The sequence below is a fragment of the Diabrotica virgifera genome, chromosome 6 (assembly GCF_917563875.1).
Source record: "Diabrotica virgifera virgifera chromosome 6, PGI_DIABVI_V3a".
NCBI lineage: Eukaryota > Metazoa > Arthropoda > Insecta > Coleoptera > Chrysomelidae > Diabrotica > Diabrotica virgifera.
This window is the reverse complement of record NC_065448.1, coordinates 37,591,428-37,618,890: the sequence shown is the minus strand read 5'-3', so window position 1 is coordinate 37,618,890 and position 27,463 is coordinate 37,591,428. Positions and strand designations below refer to the sequence as shown.

Here is a 27,463-nt window from a genome sequence, read left to right as displayed (position 1 = left end):
ATTTGGATGTTTTTGGTCTAAAGTTAAAATTAAAATCTTTGGAGTTATAGAGCAAAAATTTAAAAAAAACACGATTTTCGGGCGCCATTTTGTTTATAAATAAAGTAGCACACTATCTGCGGACTTTGCATATCTATATTATTAATATATACAATCATAAGATTCGATTCCAGCAATAAAATTGCTGGTAAATAACTTTTCCCAAAAATGGCCTATTCTCCGATAATCAGCCCAGACTATTAGTGCGTTGTCCAACAGCAGGACTGCCTTTCTCGGTAGATTTCGGTAGATCCGGACGGCGCAGAACCGTCTGGATATGGGGAGGTCCGGATATGACATGTCCGGATATGACATGCCCGGATATGACAGGTCCGGATATGGCAAGTTTTACTGTACTTTAATAAAACGTAACTATATAATTTGTTTAAAATATAAATAATAAATAAATAATAAAATTATCCGGGAGTTATTGCCCCAGACAAACAGCGTTTTCTCTTGACGTGTCTTCCTAAGCTTTTATAAGAGTAGATGTTTTTGTAATTTTGCAAAAAAAAACGGTGTATTGACATTGTGTTATTTTGTTTTAGTTAAAGAAAATCAGATCTCTAGTCATTGCGGGAGCGATCAGTCACGAAGAATTCCACGTAGGTTTAAAAAATTTAGAAATACCGTTGCAAGGGACGTTGAAAGACCTGCGGTCACAGGTCGTGAGAGAGGCGTGCGTTACCATTTCGTATCTGTCCATGATTTTAGGAAACAAATTTGACAAAACAGCAGAGATGCTGCTACAGCATTTAATTAATTTAATACAGAATTCAGCTAAGGTAAGAATTAGATATGTATTGTAGGTATAACTATGAACTGTCCCGCAATCTGGTTATCCTCTATGTCACCCATTATTCTTTCATCGATTTTCTTCGTGGTGTGCCTCATCCTTTAAGAATATTGGCGATCATCACATCCCATTTTACTTTGTCTGCAGCAATTCTGAAGAATTCTATTGTTCTAACAATAAAACACTGAAAACGTTTGTTTTCTATACTTCCACAAAATTTATTACACCTATGTGACTACAGCTGTTTCGGCAGAGTGCCTTTCTCAAGTGATTTAGTTTACTATGTGTTTGCCTTTTTAAAGTCTTTAACTGAAGAGGTTGAGGAGTGGGGATCTTTATTTTTCAATTTATTAATTTCCATAGATTCTAATAAAGATAGCTTAAGGCCTTTATTTTGAATATGCAGAATTTGAAACTGTTCATTAAAAGAATGATTATGATCTAGAAGGTGAAGTGCGTATGTAGACGTGTCTGTTTTTCTATTGTTGAAAGCCCTTTTGTGTTCTGCTATCCGTTTGTCAAAGGTTCTGCCAGTTTGACCGATGTAAGTTTTCGGACAGTCACCACAAGTTAGTTTGTAAACACCACTCTGTAGTTGTTTTCTCCCTCGGCTTTTATTGTTCTTAATATATTTGCTTAAGTTGTTGTTAGTTCTGAAAGCTGGTGTGGTTCTGAAGCTATTATCTTGTGGCATTTTTATAATCAATTACTTTTAATGGGAAATAAGCCACAATTTTACCAAAAAAAATTATTTTATTAACGTTTCGAAGCCCAAATTGGGTTTCGTTGTCAAAATACAAAATACTACCTTTTCGAAACGTTAATAAAATCATTTTTTGGTAAAATTGTGGCTTATTTCCCATTAAAAGTAATTGACTGAAAGCTGGTGGTATTCCTTTTGAATATGGAATATGAAAAGAAATAACACCAGCTTTCAGAACTAACAACAACTTAGCAAATATATTAAGAACAATAAAAGCCGAGGGAGAAAACAACTACAGAGGGGTGTTTACAAACTAACTTGTGACTGCCCGAAAACTTACATCGGTCAAACTGGCAGAACCTTTGACAAAAGGATAGCAGAACACAAAAGGGCTTTCAACGCTAGAAAAACAGACACGTCTACATACGCACTTCACCTTCTAGATCATAATCATTCTTTTAATGAACAGTTTCAAATTCTGCATATTCAAAATAAAGGCCTTAAGCTATATTTATTAGAATCTATGGAAATTAATAAATTGAAAAATAAAGATATAATTCTGAATGACCAACTCAAGACAAACAGCTCCCCACTCCTCAACCTCTTCAGTCAAAGACTTTAAAAAGACAAACACATAGTAAACTAAATCACTTGAGAAAGGCACTCTGCCGAAACAGCTGTAGTCACATAGTTGTAATAAATTTTGTGGAAGTATAGAAAACAAACGTTTTCAGTGTTTTATTGTTAGATAAAATGAACTTCCATCAAGTAACGGTCGAATCCATCAATTAATTCTATTGTTATTTTATTCCACTGCTTCATATTTTTCATTTCTTCGTATCTGACTCAATTAGCTCATTTTTCTGTCCTTGATGGTGTTGAGTATTCCTTTTTCTTTGTTCATCTTTCTTAAGGTTTCCGTGTTTGTTATATATTGTGATTGTGATATTTTCGACATACTTTATCATACCACATCTCAATCTCAAAGGTAACAAGCATTTTTGCAGTTGTATCCGTAAATTGCCCAGGATACAACTCCATATAACACAACAACTCCTCTTCTTTATACATTGCATATAGGATACATTACAGGATATACAACTCCTTTTCCATTGCATAAAACTGCTTTTATCTTATTGAAAACGCTTCTGGTCATTTAAATGCGTCGTTTTATTTCAAAGCTACTGTCCCATTATTCATTTCACTCACATTCCAAGTACAGCTCCCGGAGCGAACCATGCCCGATGAGAAACGCTGTTGTCGGTCGTACATCCACCTAAACTCTATGCAGAGAGGATTTCTCTCATCGGTCATGGTTCGCTCCGGGAGCTGTAACTGTATCTGAGTACTTGCATCATAGCAAACACTGCTTACCCAGTTGTTCTTCAATTTATGTCCTAAGTTGGGAGAGAATTATATATTATTTTATTCAGGATTACATTAAATATATTTCAAATGAATGTCTACTCGATTCAAGTTCTCTGTTTAACCCAGGTATGACAATACCAAAAGGCACCACTAGGAAAATATTCCAATTTGCGGTTCAGAAAACTTGTATGAATCGAGTCTTTGTACTCTAATACAGAGTATGGAATTATTAAAAATAGAAAATCTACGGTTTCGTTTTGATTTAAATTTGTCTCCTGCCATCCCCCGATAGTACTATTTCTAGGTCTACCCGTTGTCAAGGAGGTTCTGTAGAAGACAAATTTACACCAACACGTCCGTAGTTTCTCGGTATAAAATAAAACTATACCGCAGTATGGTTAGAACGCCCTCTAACGGCGAATAAGTGAAATGAATGTCGACTCGATTCAAGTTCTCTGTGTAACCCAGGTATGACAATACCAAAAGGCACCGCTAGGAAAATATTCCAATTTGCGGTCCAGAGAACCTGTATGAATCAAGTCTTTGTACTCTAATACAGAGTATGGAATTATTAAAAATAGAAAATCTACGGTTTCGTTTTGATTTAAATTTGTCTCCTGCCATCCCCCGATAGTACTATTTCTAGGTCTACCCGTTGTCAAGGAGGCTCTGCAGAAGACAAATTTACACCAACACGTCCGTAGTTTCTCGGTATAAAATAAAACTATACCGCAGTATGGTTAGAACGCCCTCTAACGGGGAATAAGTGAAATGAATGTCGACTCGATTCAAGTTCTCTGTGTAACCCAGGTATGACAATACCAAAAGGCACCGCTAGGAAAATATTCCAATTTGCGGTTCAGAAAACTTGTATGAATCGAGTCTTTGTACTCTAATACAGAGCATGGAATTATTAAAAATAGAAAATCTACGGTTTCGTTTTGATTTAAATTTGTCTCCTGACATCCCCCGATAGTACTATTTCTAGGTTTACCAGTTCTCAAGGAGGCTCTGCAGAAGACAAATTTACACCAACACGTCCGTAGTTTCTCTGTATAAAATTAAACTATTTATACCGCAGTATGGTTACATTCATTTCACTTATTCCCCGTTAGAGGGCGTTCTAACCATACTGCGGTATAAATAGTTTTATTTTATACCGAGAAACTACGGACGTGTTGGCGTAAATTTGTCTTCTGCAGAGCCTCCTTGACATCGTATAGACCTAGAAATAGTACTATCGGGGGATGGCAGAAGACAAATTTAAATCAAAACGAAACTGTAGATTTTCTATTGTTAAATATATTTCGACTGAGGCTCCCTCATATCTAATCACTCTGTGTGTTGATATATTTCATATGATTTCGGTATTTGATTTTATTGTTGTGCCATTGTTGGTATTTACGTGGTTTAATATTCGTTTAGAGCTTTTTTGTTAATATCTCCAGCATGTTATTGAACTGATCTCTGTCTATAAGGCTGGCAACAGTTTAAAAAGAGGTAAATGCAGCTATATTTATTCTGTACTAATCGCTGTATACAAGGTGCGCCAAACTTCTGGTTTTCTTTTACTACGGTTAACTATAGAGTATGTAAAAAATGTTTATATAGTTGGTTCGCTAAACGCAGACACAACTGGCTAGTTAGTAGGTAATTTATTTTTTTTTTGCCAATTTTGCCAAATTGCCATTATTACTTACTAAAATCATTAGCCAATTGTGTCCGAGTTTAGCGAACCGACTATAAAAAAACTTATGTATGTCAAAGATATGTTTAATTTAAAATTATTTTCGATTATACTGGGTCGTCCGGAACAACAGAATGAACCAAAGGTATGTTTTCTTAATGGAACATAATGTTTATTAAAACATTTTTGAATACATCTTTTACAAATATGAAAAATTTGTATAAGGTTTTATAGGTTTAAAGTTAATAATTTTCAAAATATTTACACTTTTATTAAGAAAAATGCTAATATTTAAAGGACTGTAGATTAAGATTTCAATGCAATAAAAATTTTTATTAAATGACACTACACTATAAAAACTTTGAAAATGTTATTCACATTTTTGTATTACCTTGGAAACCTAATCCACAGCCCTTTAAATATTACCTTTTTTTTTTCAATAAAAGTGTAAATATTTCGAAAAGAAATATTTGCTTATATAGGGTACAGGAATCTACAAAGTGTAAGCATTTCGGAATATGCATTCGCAGATGTCGTAGTTGTTATGTCAGAAAAGGAATAAGACTTGCAAATAACCTGCACACGTAAAATAACACATACATTGTGTAAACATGGTATGAAGATCAATACAGACATATAAAACAAAGACTGTGACAATCTCAAAACAACTCATAATAAATATACAAATTAATGGAGAGAGGAAATATAACAAGTGAACCATTTCCAAACCAATTATCGGTTACAATTGAAAATAATGGAAGGCAGGACAAAGACATTGAATAGAGACTTAGGCTACGGCTCCACGGGCTGGAAATTGACGCTAGCAGTAGCCGCAAAATGAACTTAAGGTTCCGCAGAACGGAATAGGAATAGCCGAACTGTACCGACTACAGGACTTGTGCGTAGTCGGTTCAGTTCGGCTATTCCTATTCCGTTCCATGGAACCTTAAGTTCGTTTTACGGCTACTGCTAGCGTGAATTTCTCGCCCGTGGAGCCTTAGCCTTAGTAAAACATCAAAACTATTCATGCAATAAAAAATAACTTCGTAAGCAATAAATAAATATAGCGACACGCTTCATTTATTTTTTTTTAATTGCTAATTTTAAATATTAACTTTCTTTTCTCAAAACGAAATAATATGGGTCATATAAAATTCACATTTAATATACAAACCAGATGCTAAGAAGGGCCCGTTAAGTTTTACGAAACGAAATGTATCCCTAACCAGATGTTTTTGGTGTGTTCAGTTTAACAAACTAAATTCCCCATAAATTAATTACCTTATCAGACCTTATGTCAATAACTCACTTTGAAAATGCATTCGAAGACGTTTCTTAAAACTGCAGAAATGTTTCAACTTTTAAACGCCAGATCTAAATAATGTATCGCCTTTCTGGCCAGATGGTAGAAACACAAACATATTAGCGTTTGTGGTTTTTTTTTCAGTATAGTCACAGCAACCACCCGGCGCGGACACACCACCATACTCGCAAAGAATAACAAACCCTCTTTCGAGAAATATTCACGCTATTTTACCGACACAAATAAATATATTATTGACTAGTTGTTGTTTTTACACTTATTTTAATTTAAGTTAATCGTTCCCGAACACCCACGGAACATAAATTATGAGGAAAACCAAGTTAACTGTGTTTAAAACCATATAGATCAGTTCTTACATACGGCTGCGAATCATGAATATTAACAAGAATATTAAACAGTAAGATACAAGCTCTAGAGATGAAATATTTACGAAGAAGTAGATGAGTGACAATGAGAGACAGAATATGAAACACAGATATACGGATAGACCTTAAGACGAAATCAGTACTTGAGTATATTGAAGAAAAACAACTAAGTTGGTGGAGGCACGTGGAAAGAATGAAAAAGACAACGTAGCGGTGAAGAAAATATGAGAAGCCGGGATATAAAAGAAATGAAATAGAAGAAGACCTAGAGAAGATTGGGATACAGCAGACGCGAAAATTATTCAACGGAAGGGGAAAACAATAGCAGAAGCAAGTAGCATATTTTTTAAAAATATATTCAAAAATTGTTTAATATACAGGGTGTTTCATGTAAAAAAAAAACACAACCTGACGTTGTTCTGTATAATCTGATATCTTGGTTATAAACATTTTTTATATACACCACAGTTTAGTCGTAGCAAAAGAAAACCACAGGGTTGGCGCACCTTATATAAAGTTATTCGAAATATTGATTTTTCTGTTTTAGGTGATTGCTACATCTGGACAAATCACAGTGAAATTTATAATTCAAAATATTTCTAGTGCTAGATTAATTCCAATAATAACTAGTAATTCGACGCGGTCTAAAAGTAAGGACATTCGAAGGGCGTGTTGTGAATTTCTAGAAATGATATTGACGCAATGGCCCAAGCAGCCATTAGAAAGACAGATTCCAGCGTTGCAAGAAGCTGTTAAAACAGGAGTTGCTGATGCTGATCCTGATGCACGTGTGAGTTCCAGAAAGTAAGTAATTTTTAACTGGAAAACCTGAAAATCTAAATGAATACTTCGTTAATATGAGTAAAAATATAACATCAAGGATTTTGTCGCAACAAGATCATATTTCCTATCTCCCTAATTCAAACAAGGTCTTGAATTCATTCTTTATAATACCAGTTGATAAATCTGCACTGATCCAAACAATAAATAGTATCCAAAGCCAATTTTCCTGTAGTACTGATGGACTAACCATTAAAATTTTTCCAAATCTCTCAGAGAATGTGTTGGAAGTCCTGGTCTTCCTAATTAATGATTCATTTGATTAAGGTAAATTTCCAGAGTACCTAAAGACTGCCATTATTATTTCTTTTCATAAGAGTGGTGAAAAATCTAATGCCTGCAACTATAGACCTATTGCCTTACAACCGGTACTCTCCAAAATTATTGAGAGACTTATAAAAGCCCGACTTATATCCTTTCCCGTTGAAAACAACATTTTATCACAAAATCAGTTCGGCTTTCTAGCTAACAAATGTTGTTCTGAAGCTATTTCCTTGTGGCATTTTTATGATTAACTATTTTTATGGGAAATAAGCCACAATTAAATTGAAAAAAATAATTTTATTAACGTTTCGACGCCCAAATCGGGTGTCGTTGTCAAAATACAAAATACTACTAAAATAAACAAAAATGTTGTTGCTAAGTAAAATATTCTTCTAATAATTCATTTAATCTGACTCATTTATATTGGCAATTCAGACATACATATATTATACATTTTAAAGTAGAAGACTTTAAAATGATATTGCCAATATTTATGAGTTGCGTTCCTGGGACGACTTTACTGAAAGATAGTTCATTCGATTACATGAAATCAACCTCAACTCAAGAATATCCGTCACAAAAAATTATAGCATGTGATCTGTCTTTAAGAAGACAACCAAATGCAACGATGACAGTAAAATTCTTGTGTTAGAGATTCCAGAGTAAATCATGAGGGAAAATTGTGAATACGAACAATTTTATTTAGGTGAAACGTCAAGACCATTCAACGTTAGAATAAGTGAACATCAGTCTTATATTAAAAATAGAAAATTTGATAGATCTCAAATATGTCAACACGCATGGGATAATGAACATTGTGTTCAGTGGATAGATTCAAGTATAGTCCTGAAAGAATCAGATATGTAGTAAAAAGAGAAAAATCAAAGAAGCGGCTCTAATTATGCTAAATGAAACCAATTGTGTCGCAAATTCCTCGGTAGAATGCAGTAGGATGTGGTTACCCATACTGAAAGAGGAAGTCAATAGAAAGAAAATAAAACGATTAGTACGTCAATAACATATCGAGTTAGTACATATTTTATATTTTAGTATTACTTATTGTATATCTATGTATTATTAATATTATTTATAATTTAAACATATTAAAGTCAGAATTTGGTATTAGTTTCTTGAGAGTAAATTAAATGTAAGACCAAATACTTACGATGACGGGATATTATCACGAGGTTTTTTTTTCCTTGATATTCTTGAGTTGTAGATGATTTCATGTAATCGAATGAACTATCTTTCAGTAAAGTCGTCCCAGGAACGCAACTCATAAATATTGGCAATATCATTTTAAAGTCTTCTACTTTAAAATGTATAATATATGTATGTCTGAATTGCCAATATAAATGAGTCAGATTAAATAAATTATTAGAAGAATATTTTACTTAGCAACAACATTTTTGTTTATTTCAGTAGTATTTTGTATTTTGACAACGACACCCGATTTGGGCATTGAAACGGTAATATTTTTTTTTTTTTCAATTTAATTGTGGCTTATTTCCTATAATAATAGTTAGCTAACAAATGTACTACTGATGCCATGTTTTCTGTGCTACATGAGGTTTACCACCAAACAATAATCTTTACACTGCCACTTTTTTTGTGACTATGCCAAAGTTTTTGATTGTGTAAATCACGACATTTTAACAAAAAAAAACTAAATTTCTATGGTATTACGGAATGCGAGGGGTATGTCTTTGAATTGGTTCCACTCTTACTTGAAGAACAGGAAACAACTGGTTAGGGCAAATGATACTGACTCTAGTCTCAAAAACATTGTATAATACAGCTTTTGGATGTCACTGAAAATTATCGTGTATGCAAGTTTGAGTCATTCCCTTTATATTGTTTTATCATACATTTTAATATCTCGATTTTTCCTCGAAATTTTGTCATGCAACAATTTGACAATCAAGATTGCTTGACTGACTAGAACCCCAAAAAGGAAGACCATATCGAAGATGAGACTCGAACAAAGAAAAGTATATTGGAAGATGCTAAATTGATTTCCTTCGAAACAGACCTTATTACATAGCAAGGTGAGGCTAGTTTCTTTTACTTAATAAATCGATACGACCTTTAAGGATGCTGTCTATAAAAATAAAAACAAATTTTACAGAATCAATGTACTGCTCTGGCTGTTATTAAGAAGCAAGGGTAGAAGAGCTCTTTTACTGTCTTATCCACGTTAAAAGAGAGTAAATTAGAGTAGGACCAGGTTTTTATTGTAAGTGGATCAAAAGTTATAGCTGCAATATTAGAGTTGCCCCAATTGATACTGGTATCATCAACACACCGAAAAAATTTTCCATCGATTTTTAAATTAGTGATACCATTTTTTTGGTACAACACTGAACTTTGTGGTACCACACGATATGATAATGCATATGATAAAACAATATAAAGGGAATGGCTCAAACTTGCATACAAGATTATGCTCAGTAACATCCAAAAGTTGTATTTCACCACAGTGTGTCGTCTTAATTCTAGGTTGTGGATACATAATTTTCTTTTTCCTCGTATAATTTGTATAAATTGGACCTTATTCGGAAATCTAAATAATGTGAATCAATCTGAGATTATTCTGATTCTGCTTGACCAAAAAATTATCAAAATTGGACATAAATAAAAAAGTTATGTAAGATTAAAATTTGTTAACATTTTAAAGCAGCTAGTTGAGTTGATTGGCCTGTAGAATAAATCGTTTAAAAATCCTTACGTGTATACGTAAGCCTTTTTTAATCATTGCTGCAGTGGCGTAACCAGGGGAGGTTTTAGGAGGTTATACCCTCCATTTGGATGTACTTTAAAGTCTATACACTTAACACCATACCCACACAAAGAGTGACACAGATGACAAAGTGACTGCTAAACTATTAGGGATAACCATAGACAATCGATTGAACTGGTCGGCTCACATTTCACAAATAAAGAAAAAGTTGTCAAGTTCATTGTTTCTTATTCGTCAACTTGCAAGGGTTGTCAACTTTGAGACATTAAAAGTGAAACATTTTTCTTTATTTCACTCATACCTAAGCTGTGGATTAATCTTATGGGCCAATTCAACAAATGCTCTTCAAATTTTCAGAATGCAAAAGAAAGCTATTAGGATTTTAGCAGGGGTTAGTTATCTGGAACATTGCCGACCTTTCTTCATGAAATTAAAAATTATGCCGCTATCTACTCTGTTGTATATCAAGTTCTGACTGAAATTCACAGAAAACGAGCCCATGTAATAAAGCAGTCTGATGTTCACAATACGCGAAACTCTCACTACTTACGAACAAATCGATGTAGATTGCGTCTTTCAAATAAAAATTGTCTTAACTACACTCCTGGCCAAAAAAACCGGGACACCTTAAAAATGGGTCATTTTTGATGTCTCGAATCTCCTAAACCTGTTGTCCGATTTTAGTGATTTTTTTAATATGTTATAGCCTTATTCTCTAAGAATATGGATGTAGTAATAGTGTTGCTGATCAAGTAAACGTCATTGTATACCGCGTGTAACAGTAATACTGTGTTTTTTCCTGAAAGTTCGTAACACCCTGTGGAATATTCTAGCATTTAAAAAATATTTAAATTAAAACTCAGTTGTAGCCCCAGCCTCTCAACATTCTGCTTTTTGACTCATTCACTTATGTTGCATAACGAAAAAGTTAGGTACTTTGACAAGTAGCCATGTTCTTCATCAATATAGGGTGTTTCTAAATAAGTGCGACAAACTTTAAGGGGTAATTCTGAATGAAAAAATATTGACCGTTTGATTTATAAAAATATGTCTGCAAATGCTTCATTTCCGAGATACCGGGTGTTCAATTTTTTCTTACACACTGATGATTTATTTATTGCTCTAATACAGGTTGAGATATGCAAATGAAATTTGGTGGGTTTTAAGAGGCAGTCATTCCGCATTTTTTGACGTACAATTATGTATTTTATATTCACCATTGGCGTGCATACGGGTCATATTACCTGTATGCACGCCAATGGCGAATATAAAATTTTTAGTTGTATGTCAAAAAATGTGAAATAACTACCTCTTAAAACCTACCAAATTTCATTTGCATATCTCAACTGGTGTTAGAGCAATAAATAAATCGTCAGTTTGTAAGAAAAAATTCAACATCCCTTATCTCGGAAACGAAGCATTTGCGGACATATGTTTATAAAGCAAACTGTCATTATTTTTTCATGCAGAATTAACCCTTAAAATTTGTCGCACTTATTTAGAAACACCCCGTATTGATGAAGAACATGGCTAGTTCTCAAAGTACCTAACTTTTTTATTATCCAACATAAGTGAATGAGTCAACAAGCAGAATGTTAAGAAAGGCTAAGGCTACAATTGAGTTTTAATTTCAATATTTTTTAAATGCTAGAATATTCCACAGGGTGTTACGAACTTTCAGGAAAATACACAGTATTATTGATACATCCGGTATATAATGACATTTACATGTTCAGCAACACTATTACTACATTCATATTCTTAGAGAATAAGGCTATAACATATTAAAAAAATCACTAAAATCGGACAACAGGTTTAGGAGATTCGAGACATCAAAAATGACCCATTTAAGGTGTCCCATTTTTTTGGCCAGGAGTGTATAACTATTACAATATTTTACCAGAAAATATTAAACAGCTAACCTTTAACAGTTTCAAAAAAGTTATACAAAAATATCTGCTAAAACTTTTACTGCTCAGAAGAATATATGACGCATTGCAAAACATCCACTGAACTGCTTACCGCTACACAAAATATTTTCTGTTAATCTATGTTCTTGTTTGTGGTGATGTTTATTAGTTATGTTTTATATTACTATTTTATATACTCTGTATTTTTGACTTGTTACAAACAATATTTTTTTGTAAAGTAGTTAAATATGTAAATCTATCTATCTACTCTCCAGTAGTTGTAACCCCCCCCCCCCCCCCCGCCCCCCCCCCGCCCCTTAGTATCTTCCTGGTTACGCCGTTGCATTGTTGTGGATGAATAAATTAACTTTACTGAAGACTTATGATTTGTAAATAAAATTTATTTCTAACTGATATATAACGAAAAACAAAATATTGAATTACAATTAATGAAAGGCGTGTGTGTTGTTCTATGGCCGATGATTCTTTCTGTGCGGATGCGCCGTCCGAAATGACGGTACCCGTTTTACGCACACTGTTGTCACGTTGTTTCTTTAGTCCGTAGATTCCAAACAATTGTATTTAAATGAAAAATCTTTATTGTAGAGCATTTAAAGGATTCAAAGAACATTTCCCTGATCATGCGGAACATTTAATACAATCTCTGGATCCGAGCTACAGAAAAGCACTTCAAGGAGAGGGAATGTCTGCAAGTTCGTCCCAGAACAACCTTGCCAGTGGATTCAAAACGCCCAAGATGTATGGTAGATCCACAGCGGCTAGTACAACAGGTAAAAAATTCGTCAGACTAATGTAACATCTTAATTATGGTATAATAATTATCATCAATTTAAGGGGACTTTCTCATGAATTTAAAAAAAAGATACATTTTTCAGATCTTTTTAAAGAAACTAACTTTATTAACAAAATTTCTTTTGGGTATTATTAAACATAAGTTTGAGTACATAAAAAAATGTGTGTTTACTTGTACGCACGTAAGAAGTTATACTGCTATTTTTATGATTTCAACGAAACAAATAAATTTTAAACATTTTAATTGTATTTTTATTTAAATATTTAACTGATTTTAATACTTAAAATAATACCAAAAATTAAAAATAACGTTAATACGTCGTTTTTATGAACTGGAGCTTCCCCGCAATGCTTTTCTCGTGAGGAATCGTATAAACTCTAAAAAAAAAAAAAGTAAAAAATTTAGACTATAATTTTTTCACGGGCCCATTTTTACCATAATTTTAAAATCATTAAAAATGGTAAATTCTCGAAAAAATAATGTTAATCCGTCATTTTTTGACGAACTGGAGCGTACCAGCAATTGCTTTTCCCTTGAGGACTCATACAAAATCTAAAAAACGTCAGATTTTCTACACAATTTTAATAGACGTATAACTTCTAACGTTCATAGAAAGTACACAAACATTCTTTTTTTTTTTCTATATTATTAAGTCCAAAAATACACTAAGCATCAAAATTAACGCACCACCTAAAAAATGGGACACTTTTGATGTCTCGTATTTCTTAAACCTGTTGTCCGATTTGAGTGATTTTATTAGTATGTTAAAGCTTTATTCTTCAGGAATATCGATGTAATAATATTATTCCTAAAGAGATAAGTGTCATTGTATACCGTGTGTAACAATGATATTGCGTTTTTTCCTCAAAGTTTGGAACAATATAATATAATATTATTTTATAATATATAAAATAAAATATTGAAATTAAAACTTAGCTGTAGCCTCTTAACATTTTGCTTTTTGATTCATTCGCTTATGTTGGACAATAAAAAAGTTAGGTATTTTAACAACTAGCAATTATATTCATCAATACAGGGGTAAAACTTTAAGGGGTAATTCTGCATGAAAAAATTATGACCGTTTGCTTTATAAACAGATGTATGTCCGCAAATGCTTTGTTTCCGAAGTAACGGGGTGTTTAATTTTTTCTTACAAACTGACGATTTTATTATTTCTCTAAAACTGGTTGAGATATACAAATGAAATTTGGTAGGTTTTAAGGGGTAGTTATTGTGCATTTTTTGACATACAATTAAGAATTTTATATTCACCATTGGCGTGCATACGGGTATAAACATTTTAGATACATCCCGTATGCACGCCAATGGTGAATATAAAACTCTTGATTGTTTGTCAAAAAATGCGCAATAACTACCTCTTAAAACCTACCAAATTTCATTTGCATATCTCAACCGGTTTTAGAGCAATACATCCCGTATCTCGGAAACGAAGCATTTGTGGACATATGTTTATAAAGCAAACGGTTATTTTTTTATGCAGAATTACCCCTTGAAGTTTGTTGCACTTATTTAGAAACACCCTGTATTCATGAATAACATGGCTAGTTGTTAAAGTACCTAACATTTTTATTATCCAACATAAGCGAATGAATCAAAAAGCAAAATGTTTAGAAAGCCTAAGGCTATAGTTGAGTTTTAATTTCAATATTTTATATACGCTAGAATATTTCACAGGGTGTTTCAAACTTTGAGGAAAAAACACACTATCATTGTTACACCTGGTATACAATGGCAGTCACCTGTTTAGCAATACTATTACTACATCGATATTCTTGAAGAATAAAGCTATAATATACTAAAAAATCACTAAAATCGAAAAACAGGTTTAGCAAATACGAGTCATCAAAAAGGTCCCATTTTTAAGGTGGTGCGTTAATTTTGATGCTTAGTGTATATTTATATAAAAACTATTTAAAAAGTCAGTACACCTATATACTCACTTTTGTCTCTTTTCTCACAACTTTTAAACCACAACTTAACAACCATAACCATAATAATTAAAATCACAATAACACATTCTTTAACCACAGCCACCATATTTAATAATTTTTAAGATGTCATTGGAATACCCAATCAGAGCGAACGTATAATGTATCTGCGCGCAGCACCAAAATTTTTTGACGAATTCGCGCACATTTACATTCACTCCCAATCGAGCCTAAAGAAATATAACTTCAAAAATATTTGGATTTATGTTCGTCGTAGCTCATGGAAAAATCTGCCTCTCTTAGCTGATGTTTATTTACATTAGAGGGAAGACAAAACGAAAATTTAACCTCCTCGTCAATAACTGCTCGTAAATTTTCCTATGATTGAAAAAACACTCATCAACGAGGAAAAACCACTCTTTGCCCACGTGCCGTCACCCGATACAGTCAAACGTTAACTTCATTTACAACCTCTTCATTTAGTTGAATTTCTTCTTTGACTGCCTTTTGAGTTACAAAATCAAAACATTGTTTGGAGGCTTTATGCATTCTTGGTATTGCACCATAGTAGAGATTGATCTACGAAGAAGTAACCATTAAACTTGTGAATGTTTTCAAGCATTATAGCCCAAGCTAAGAACTCTCATACCGAATATAAATCTCTGATTTATTTCAAATTTTGAGTTATATTTTGATCATATTTTGAGTTATACTTTGGACAGAATCAATAAATTTTCTACCACTCGAACACTCAACACACACTTTAAACCCAAGATCTTTGTCTTTTTATTGGTCAAATGAAATATCACTGTTACATTTTTTTACACTTTACATATTTACAAAATCACATACAGGAGAGAACTCTGGTTTTTAATTTTTTCGAAGAGGAACGTGGTAAGTCACGATTACTTTCTGGGGTAACCTGATTACCTTTAAATCGTCTTTTTGAAGTTATACTTCTTTACGATCGAGGGTGAAATTTTTTATTTGCCTGGCGCATGCGCAGACAGACAGTATGTAGTTCGTTGCTAATCTTTCAAATTATGTAGGTATGTATCAGCGCAAATAAGTCATTAAAAGAATATATTAGTGTTTTTAGTAAATGTATTATTTATTATAATTTTTGTGTCTTTTGATTTGTCGTCCTCGGGAATAAAATATTTTATAATAATAGTAAGTATATTTACTTTAAATTTTAAATTATTTTTCTATTGAATTTCTATTGAATTTGTCAGTATGTATAAGAAATCTTGTAAGCTGTCAAAGCAAAGGGAGTTTGGCTCGGTGGTAGCGCGTTCGACCGGAGATCGAGAGGTCCCTGGTTCAATTCCGTGTGTTATCTAACTTTTTTTCATTTTTAGTATTGTTTGAGTAAAAATTTTTGGAAAGTAGTAAGTAAAAATTAGTTTAATCTTTAAATACAAATAACCTGTTGAAAGTATATTTATTTCGTTGAAATCATATAATAGAAGTATAACTTCTTACGTGCGTACAAAGTACACACACATTCTTTTTTTAGTTTTCCTTCTAAAACGAGGATTACTTCGTCTGTCTTTGCAATGACCACTTGATTGAGGCATTTTTCCAACCATTTGTCGAATTTATAAATTTTGCGAAAATAAAGCAGGTGTTAGCTCTAAGAAACATACTCAATAACTGTGTAAGAGTATACTATTTAAAAATACATCACTAATACATACGCAATATACAAAAGGAAAAGAACAACTGGAACGTCGCGCTTGACGGGTGAATAGTAACCAATTTTTATCCATTCGTTCGCAGACTTCATGCGCAGATATCGTTACTAATAAACTAAAAGTTAAACAATTAGGAATGCACGTCATAGATTTAATAACATCATAACCCACCGGTACGCGTATTTACGTTTCCGTGTTCATTTCAAGACCGGGTAGTTTTGAAATCGGCACGTAAACGGCGGAGCATATCTGCTTTCAAATACGTGCCCATTTCAAGACGTCTAATTTTGAAATGCGCACTGGTTTGTAAAAGAACTTCGCGCGTAAAATTATCACAAATACGTGTTAAGTTGCAACATTATTTTATTTTATTTGAACTGTTTATTACAAATAGCGCCTATCTGCAGAATAACAAATTATCATTCATTGGATCTGTGGAAATAAAACAATTTTGTTTTTTGTTGCCAAAGTTACCTTCTTTTTTTCTTTATAATTGTTCAAAAAACTCAAAGTAGTGCCAAAATATCCTGTCAAAATAAACTGTTACGATACGTCGTATACATTTTGTAGTAATGCACAACAATATAGGTAGGTACTAAAAGTGTTATATTAAAAACATATTTTAGTTTCAGCTAAACAATTATTGTTCAGCAAACATATATTTAGCTAGACGAAGTAGTTTTCAATCCTAATAGTAAATTATTAATATTGAAAATATTAAAAATATTACTAAAAGATTTTTAAATTGAAAACTTATTGGTACACTTTCCTGGTGACACCTCCAAGACTTCTACAATTTGCAAGTCAAATGGATGCTGCAGTGAAGACGAGAGGGAAGGAATTCTACACTATGCAATTCCCAACCCCCTTTCTGCAGCTGGTAAAATTCCAACGGAAAAATGCACCTAGTTACTCTACGGAGTAATACGACTATAAAATAAAAATACATAAATATAAATATGAATAAAAATATAAATATGAATAAAAATGGTATACATTTTTATTTTATATATTTAGCTATTTAGCAATATCAGAGAAAGAACAGGGTATATCAATAAACGGAAAAATCTTGAAAAACATTAGATTCGCAGACGACACCGCTATTTTTGCAGACAGTTTAAAAGCACTGCAACGATTAGTACCTAAATATATTACATCAAATCAGTATAAAATATGAACTACGAATGAACGTTAAGAAAACCAAGTTCATGATTAGTTAAGCAGTTAGTTCATGCTAAGCAACATACAATAGGAAGGCTAGATATCGAGGGAAAAATCATAATTTTTTTATGTAAATATATCATTTTGCATAAAATTGGTATATAGGAGGTATTGGTAGTAAGGAGTCGGTTTGTTATACCTAATGGTGTAAAAATGTTTGAAGTATGTAGTATGAAACACAAATAGGTACATTTATTTGAAAGTAATTTTTTTTACAAACGTACATTATAACAATAGTATTAATGTTTCTTCAACATTCTGCATTCAACATTTCTGCAACAGATTCATTGTTTTAATGTTTAATGAAATATTATGTTTTCTTTTTCTGGATTCTGCTTTTGTAGGTCTGCCTGATTGAATTCTTCCACTACAAGGTAAGCCTCTATCTTTGCGTCGAGCGATCGATGTAGGCTGTACATCTACATACACGGATTTTTCGAGATCTTCTTATAATATTATTTTCACAAATAAATGATATAATATTCGATGGAGTTTTTAGTTGCGACAAATTAGACGGCAAATGATAATAGACCTATTAGTTCTATGCACTTATTTGTAGAATTCCAACGCCACATGTTTCGGTACAAACCCGTGCACATTTCGGGGGTTGGCGCTTTCAAATCAACACCTTTTTGGAACTAGATATGTATCACCGTTTCAGTGTCCGTTTCAAACCTCAATGTCTTGAAATGGACACGTAAGCGGAAATACGCCACCGGTACAAACTTGACGACAAACAAATTTTTCCTCATTAGTTTTTTCGCTGCCGTCAAGTTTGGCAAGAAAGCGCTGTTGCCAAAATAAAAAACATATATGTATTTACTACTGGCTACACTGTTTCTCTTTGTCTTTAAGAGTGTGAGACAAAGATAACTATCTGTAATATAAGTGTCAAAGTCATGTTGTTCTATAAAAGGTTATGTAAAATTTTTGTTTTTTATTTTTTTCCTCTTCTTTTATGGCCTTTGGGAGCTGTGCCCATTTAGCCAGCAACATTTCTTAAAATTAACGCCTTACTAAACCTACCATACAACAAAACTATTACGAGCCTAGTGGACCAATCAAGAATAAGGAAGGGAAAGGGTTAAAAAATAAACTGTCGTTAATATATAAACTAAAAAATAATATATAATTTGAAAACAATGATTTGGCATTATATTATTTAACCTACAATAGTATAACAGACGTCAGTTATCATTTACAACCTCACCAAACATAATAATGACGTCATATAAATTCGTCACTAATTTTAGCCAATGAAATGCTCGCTGTAATAGGAATGGCATGTCAAAAAATGTGATTATTCCGTATACAGTAGGAAAAATGAAAGAATTCCCATGCGTCATCGATGATATGCATACGAATCAAATCAAAAATTTCTAGTCAAAACAACGTCTACTAAAATAAGTTAATACTGTAAAAAAAAACGGATGTGACTACTACCCCACCGTACTATTTTTCGCTACGTAAATGTGTCAAAAAATTTTTGTGATGTTATTCTTTTTCTGATAATACCCATATATTTATTGGTAATAAATGTTACTTTTACTACCGTAATTAATTATTTGATATAGATTAATAATACAAAAATAATGAGTAAGCAAATACAGTTTTATGAATTTCTCCATGTTAAAGTTGCCGGACGTAAATAGTAACAGGAATTTAAAAAATGTCGTTTATGTCGGCTGCATTAAGTGACTTAAATGAAAGTAAACTTAATGAATTCAGATCATTTTGGCATCCAGATCATTTTCCAGACATTATCTGCAAATAAATGTACAGTAAAAATATACTAATCTGTAATTTTATACACCATTAGTTATACACTATGATTGAAAAGTCAGAGTAATATATACACGTTTGGCAAACTCATAGACAGAAGTTAACCATATTAACAGATGATTACTTACAAATTTTATTGACTTATTTTAATTAAATAAATACTTACCAAACCAAAAATACAATATAATATCAAAATAGCTTTTAAAAGAACTGAGTGTATTTAAGTAAATAAGACTGATTATTAAAATTTATAAACTTTACCGAACCTAACCCAGTTTCACTGTCAAAGTGACAGAAATGAAATCTGTCAGATTATAGTTGACCATCACGATTACTCGAATAGTAGTTTATACAATCATTATCTCTACTGATGTTGAATGTTTTTCTAAGAATGACATTAGAAGTACAGAAATAGTCAAGTGTGAGTTTAAATTTTCTACTAAATTAATATAACTACGTTGAACAATTGTATCGCCTTCTCACTCTGTCAATTATTTTTTTTTTTTTTTTTTTTTGGTTTATTGGCTTTGGGAAGAACCCGTTTTGCCACGAAAATTTATAACATTTAAAAGTCTATACATATAACTGAACAAAATTTGGTACAAATACAATTTTTACAAATCTGTACATATAAATACAGTAACTGAATACAATTATTTGGTACAAATACAGTTTTTACAAATCTATACATATATATTTAATACCTAACTGAATACAATTTGGATTGGTCGATACAGACCTAAAAGTTGAGGAAATTATAAGCGTCTCCTCGTACGACCCAAAAAGTTACAAAAAATAGCTCTTACTTCGGGATTATGGATGCACTCCAGCATAATGGAAAGATAATTTTGAGGAAACGGGATTTTTAATTTAGTTAATTCCGCAATAAGGTAAGAGGTGGCATTAGAATTATGACTGCATTGAAAAATCCAGTGATTAAAGTCGTCAAAACTGTCACTGCAGTCACAGAGGGGGGATGTGGCCAATTTCATCTTATAAAGCTTGGAGTTGACTGCTCCGTGTCCAAAGAGGCACCTAATGTATTTGGTGTTAATTTTTCTATTGGGATGGCTTCTTTTAGCAAGCTTTGTAGAAGGAAGTGTTGGAAAAAGCGTGCAGTACTGAAATGCATTGTTAGATCTAATTGTTGTCCATTTGTCTGCCCATTTAGTTCTTAAGTTTTGCTTACATATAGATAATGCGTCTTGTAGCGTTAATTCGGGGGCTTGTTTGCCATCAGTGATAGCTCTTTTTGCCAGTTTGTCAGCTGTTTCGTTTCCCGTTATGGAGGAATGCCCTTTGGCCCATATGAAGAATGTATTTATCTGTTTATAATCTAAGGCTCTTAAGGTTGTCAAAATTTCCACGATTATTGAGTTATTGTATATGGAGGTAACCGGGTACACCAGAGCTGATAAAACAGATTTCGAATCCGATATTATAGCCAAGTTTGACAAGGGTAGCAGTGAATTGTTTGCCCAATCCAAAGCCTTAAATATAGCAAGTGCCTCTGCTGTAAAGATTGTAGAGTTTTTGTTTAGTTTAAACAACAAACTTTCGTTTGTGTTTTCCCTGTACACTGCACATCCTGTTCCAGTAGGGGATTTGGATCCGTCTGTAAAAAATTTATGTACATTACCTAATTTCTCTAATTCTATTTGCATAGATATGTTATTAATTGCTGGGTTATCATTATATTCTGGAAAAATAATATTTGGTTGTGTAAGACATATATCGAATTTAGCCGTGAAGAACGGCAAACCAGAATCATCACGTAGTTCGATGTTTGAGACTGTTGCAAATGCATCAGCTAGAGGGGGACAGTTTCTGTTGTGCCAGTATCTATTAGTGTAGCTATATGCAGTTAAGATGCCTAAATTTTTAATAAGGTCGTTGTGTGTAAATCGTTTTTGTTTAACGACGAATTTTTCAGCTAGTAACTGTCGTCGAAGTTGCATGGGGGGTTCGCCACACTCTGCAAGGAGAGCAGCTGTGGGAGTGGATTTAAATGCACCAAGAACAATGCGTAGAGCCTTGAACTGTACCCTATCTATTTGTGAAAGTCTGGAATTAGTGGCTGATCCATACAAGAAACAACCATAATCTAGGATAGATCGAGTGTACGCTCGGTAGAAAATCAAGTTAATGTTAGGGTCAGCGCCCCAATGATATCTGTTAATTGCTCTTAGGATATTAAGACTTTTTTCACTTTTCTTAATGCATCTTGATATGTGATCGGACCAGGTCAGTTTGCAATCAAATGTGATACCCAAATATGTGTATGTTTTGCAAACAGGTATAGTGTGATTTTGAATTGTAAGGCTATTAAGTTCTGGCAATTGGTGTCTGGTAAAAAATACAATAGCAGATTTATGAGGTGATATTTCAAATCCCTGTCCAGGAAAGTATTTAAAGCAGCAATGTACTATATACTTAAGATTACTAACACATTGAGAGTAGTTTTTATGAGTAGTGTATATAGAAAAATCGTCAGCATATTGTAAAATTCTTGCGTTCATACCAAGGTTGTGAACATCGAGGGTATAGATATTAAATAGAAGCGGGCTCAACACCGACCCCTGTGGCAGACCCGAGTTAACCTCTCTAGGACCTAGAGTATTTGTATTGCATTTTATAAAGATCTGTCGTCTGAGGAACATATTAATAAGAACAAATGCAAATTGTGGTGGTATATGGATGTATGTTAACTTTTCATATAAACAATCCAACAGCACACTTTCATAAGCACTAGAGATATCTAAAAATAAGGCAGCTGAATAATGGTTTTCTGAAAAAGCCAACTGAATTTCCGTTGCAAGATTGGCTGCACAGTCGAGAGTACCTTTACCTCGCCGAAAACCAAACTGGGATTGGGGGAGGATGTTATTATTTTCTAACCACCATTCTAATCTGAGTTTGATAATTCTTTCCAAAGTTTTTAATACACAAGACATTAGAGAAATGGGTCGCAGAGCTTTGTTGTCACTGGCCTTAGGAATAGGAATAATTAGACACTGTTTTAGTGAGGGGTAATCCGTATCTCCTGAAAGTATATTGTTATATATTTTGCAAAGAAAGTGTTTCGCCGAGTCAGGGAGCTTTTTAATCATCATATAATTGATGCCATCTAAGCCTGGAGCAGTAAGTTTTGACGATTTGATATTAAGTTCTAACTCTCTTAGTGTAACTGGGGCTAGAAGAGAATGATCATGATTACTGGTGGGTGTGTAGTGAATGTAAGGACTAACAAAACTTGGAGCCAATTTATGAAAAAGTATTTCCGCCTCATTTTCTTCACATGGTTGGATATCATTTTTCTTCTTTTGAAATCTATTAATCCGGCGCCAAATTTCCGAGGGATTTGAATTCCTATTGAGTTGAGTACAATAGTCTGCCCAAGCCTGTTTGGCTTTAAATTTGAAGGTTCTTTTGCAGAGCGCATCTATTTTTTTTACATTGATATAATTTGAAGTTATCATATTGCGCTTGTACGTTTTGTAAGCTTCCTTCCTTTGGGTAACTAACTGTTGACATTCCTCATCCCACCAAGGGGGATGAGGAGCCTTTTTAGGAGAGAAGGGGTAAGTTTTTTTAAGAGCTGAATCCGCCGAGGATGTCATTGAATTGGTGATAAAGTTAATCATTTCGTTAGTATTGTTGAAAAGCGGAATCTCGGAGAAATCTTTATCAATTTTTGTTTGAAACAATGCCCAATCAGCTTCTCGCATAGACCATTTATGAATGGGGGTAATATTAATATTATCAATTCTGAGTTGTTGTAACACAAATGTGATAGCATAATGGTCAGAGCCATACGTATCTGCTTTAACAGACCAAGAGAATTGTGAGCTAAAGTTGGACGAAATGAGGGTAAGATCAACACATGATGGAGGAGAGCCAGGGGCAGATACTCTGGTAGGAGATCCGTCATTTGCAATGATAAAGTTGTCGAAGTATTCTAAAGCTTCCATGAGTATGTTACCGCTATGATCATTGTTTATAGAGCCCCAGGCTCCATGATGGGCGTTAAAGTCGCCACCAATAATAAAATTATGCGGAATTTGTTGAAAAAGAGAAACATAGTCGTTCACTGTGACTGCAATGCTACCCGGACGATAAATACTAACCACAGATATTTTGGTGCCATTGACATCAATATCAATGCCACAAACTTCAATATTTTTATTAAATGTTTGGTTGAATACTATATTATTGTATTTAATATTATTAGAGATAATTATGCTAACACCTCCACCTCGTTTATTACGTCTATCTTTTCTAACAATATTAAATCCCTGTAAGGACATTTCATACTTAGGTTTGTACCAAGTTTCCGAAATAAGAGCTATATCAAAGTGTTCTTCTGTAAAAAGTTGCGTAATAGAGTTTTTATTAGAATACGCTGATCTAGCGTTCCACTGGACAATTTTTAAACCGGCCATATCAGGTAAAGAAATGTTTAATCACGCTGTTAATTATATTTTCTACATCTTGTATAGAGGGAACTGAACTATTAATCGCAGGGTTTCGAGCAGGAATGTCTGAAAAGAAATTATTGATTGAATCCTTCAAAGTAGTAGCGAATTCATTTTTAAGATGTTCATCGTTATTTTTAGATACATTTTTATTATAGTTTCCGAACTGGAATACGGGGCTAGCACAAAAGCTAAATTCGCTTGGAGCGGTAATAAGCGTAGGAGACGATGGGTGTATTTTTCGTTTTTTTCTAGTAGAAGCTGCAGTATTTGAAATATTTGCAATGGAAGGCAAATGTTTTGATGAGCTTTGAGCAATATTGGAATAGGTATTTGGCCTGGAAACTAATGAAGGGAATTCAGTAGTGGATGACAGTAACGGAGCAAATCTGTTTTTTTGAACAATACTAGTGTAGGCAGGATTGTCAATAACTTTTTCGGCCTCTTTGAAAGAAATATTAAGGTGTGCCATTGCTTCCTTAGTTCGTTTTTGTTTTTTATACTCTGAACAATCTCGATTTGTCGAGTTGTGTGAATTAGAGTTACAAAAAATGCAGAAGTTATCACATTGAGTGCATTCGTTATCATTTTCTTTGCCGCAGTTTCGGCATTTCTTTTTTCCTTTACATTGAGATGCAGAGTGACCGTAACGAAGACAATTGTAACACTGCATAACAGGATGAACGTACGTGTCTACAGGACATCTCACTTTATTTATATAAATAAATTGGGGAATTTTGTTCCCTGCAAATGTGACAATTATCATTTGACGGGGGATTTTTTCAATCACTCCGTCTTTTATTACTTTTCGAAACATTCTTTGCACCTTACGAACAGAACACTCTGATTTTATAACTTTAACAAGATCATTTTCAGTCAGATATGTATCGACCGATCTCACAATACCTTTTTTTTCAGTTAAATGTGAGGGGATATAAGCTATCAGTTTATTGTCTTTGAATACCGAATTTTCCACTAATTTGTTCGCAACTAACCCTGAATTAACTTCAATTTTAAGTCTATTACGGCCCACGCTACTAATTTCTAAGATCGATTTTTCGTATTCCGAAAGTGCTAACAGTTTTTCACCAAGTCTCATTGGATGCAATCTTCCCACATTCAAAACTTCGTGTTCCACAAAAATTAAGTACGGACCTGTATCTCTTGACGTAAATCGATTATTAATGGAAATATCGCGTTTGAAAGACTGGTTTGGCTGGTCTAAATTACTTGCTGTTGTTGTTAATGAGCTTTTATTGTTATCATTATCTGCTGGAAAAACTTGATTTTTGTCCCCTGTTGCAATATTATTCTTATCGGCTTCTGTAAATCCGCGAAAACCATCTTGATTAATATTTACATTTGAATCGTCGAGTTCCATGCCATCCAGAACCCTGATATCCTCGATTCTTATATTTGAAGATCGCGGCGGCTTCCCGCCGCCAGGTGAAGTTCCCGACATCCGTCCCAGACAGATGTCGGATTTTTAAGTATAATTTCCCAGGATAAATTAAGTAATGAATCGACTTACTTGTAGAAATCCAAAAAACTTAACCAAATAAATGAGTAAAAGGTAAACAAACTGTGTATTTTTTGCGGCAATTAGTGAATCGACTTTTAAATCAAACACGTCTAATCACTAAGAGACTTGACAGACAACTGTCAATTATAAATATGTAACTGCGTATGTCTTCGATAACGTTTTTGCTTTGTAGACAACACTTAATAATCTATCTCTCTCGTTTGTTATTTATAGAAAAAGGCAGCAAATCCAAAATATGTGCTTGATATGATCGTTCATGGGTATTCTTTCATTTTTCCGAGTGTATATTTTTTCAAATTTAGAATATGGCAACAAGGGGAAAATTACGTGCATTCCTTATTGTTTGACTTTTCCTATAGAACTGTAACTTTTCTTCTAGTGGGAATATCTTTTCAAAATTTTAGGAGGTAATTTTTGAATGTAATAAAAAGTGCAATCGATCTGTAAAAAAGTTGATTTTTTGAAAATTGTTCCTGAGAAAGTCTCCTTTTAATGTAAATTTTAATATTAAGAAAAAAAGGTTCTTCTTACTATGTTTATTAAATAATACAAAATATTTGGGACTTGTCTTGTTTTTATTTTAATAGTCTGTTGTATATAACAATTTATTAGCGTAGTTTGTTTCCCCACGCTGCTTTTAACGGAAAACAGGAAGTACAGATAATTTGGCTGCAACTGGCAGTCTTCTGCAAAGAGTTCCTTCGTTGCCTCGTAGCTACAGACAACGAAGTGGCATACCTGTTCTTACTAGAGACAGTATGTATCATGTTTTAAAAAATTTGTGTTTTTTTATCCGTCAGTCAATCCTACATAGTTTAACTATACTCTTGTTCAATTGAAACACATCTTTGGTCAAATTAGAAACAATTGTAATCACTCAACTGACCTGCAATGTTTGTAAACGTCACACATTTGACTGTGATTAGATAAGTAATGTGACTTATGCGGCTACAATCAGCGCGTCATCAATATTAATTCGAGAGATAGTAGTCGCACCGTTTTTCGAAAGTTCTGGGAACCTTTGGCAACAGTGCGTCGGCAGTACGTGACACTATCAAAGACGAAGGCACAATATTGTAATAATAATATACTCATAGGCGCGCTAAATGTTGCCAAATCAGTCAATTAAGTTCGATTTCTTGCTATAGATAAGCGGTTCTTGATCTTTTTGAGTCATGTACCACAAAATTGTGCTTTAGAATTTGTGCATTGCACAATAAAATGAAACAAGTCAACTGGTAAAAAGGCATATACACACCTTGTAAAAGATACATCTTGTCAGGAAACACATCTGGATTTGGACCTGGAATCCCAAGGAATTCTGGCACATTATCAGGTCGAATATCTCCAAATGGATCCACCTATCATATTCCACGCAGGTGGATTGTTACCAACAGAAGCATCACTATTGTCTGATAAAAATCATCATCACTACTATCAAAATATTCACTTTCAGTGCCGGACGTAATATTGTCGAACAAAAAATCGGGGTCTGAATCACTGTCACTCATGATAAGAAATAGTTTTGAGAGTTTTAGCAGTTTTAGAGATAATATAAAATAATTTCAAAGAAGACTGCACTTCGAACTAAAGTTTGAAACTAAATCGAAAACTAATATCTTTTCGATTTTATTTATTTATTTTAACCATAAGTAGCCTATCAGCAGGGACACATAAGCTTTCCTCCGGATTATTAATTTAATCCTCAAGAAACTCTGTACATACCTGCAAAATATACATTCTTATCTGGATCTAATTCAGTGTTTACCTGTTGGAAAGTTTATTTAATTATTGTATTCAAATTTTGGGTAAATATACCTGAAATCTAATGAAACTTTTTTAAAACTCAGTATTTAACAATCATAAAATAGGTTTTCCCAAAATGTACTTAGTACTAATTCTGATTAACTATTACTAAATATAAAGGTCGCTTATTTTTCTACCGG

General features: G+C 33.2%; 1 protein-coding gene across 4 annotated transcripts in view; it reads left to right on the top strand.

Annotated features, from left to right (window-relative positions):
- LOC114333789 (CLIP-associating protein) overlaps window positions 1-27,463 on the top strand; it is a 271,149-nt gene that overhangs the window by 136,345 nt on the left and 107,341 nt on the right. For all 4 annotated transcript variants that reach the window (XM_050653967.1, XM_050653966.1, XM_050653965.1 and 1 more), the window contains 3 exons: window positions 588-824; window positions 6,830-7,086; window positions 12,643-12,827. In XM_050653967.1, coding sequence (XP_050509924.1) covers window positions 588-824; window positions 6,830-7,086; window positions 12,643-12,827 — 679 coding nt within the window. The remainder of the gene's footprint in view (window positions 1-587; window positions 825-6,829; window positions 7,087-12,642; window positions 12,828-27,463) is intronic.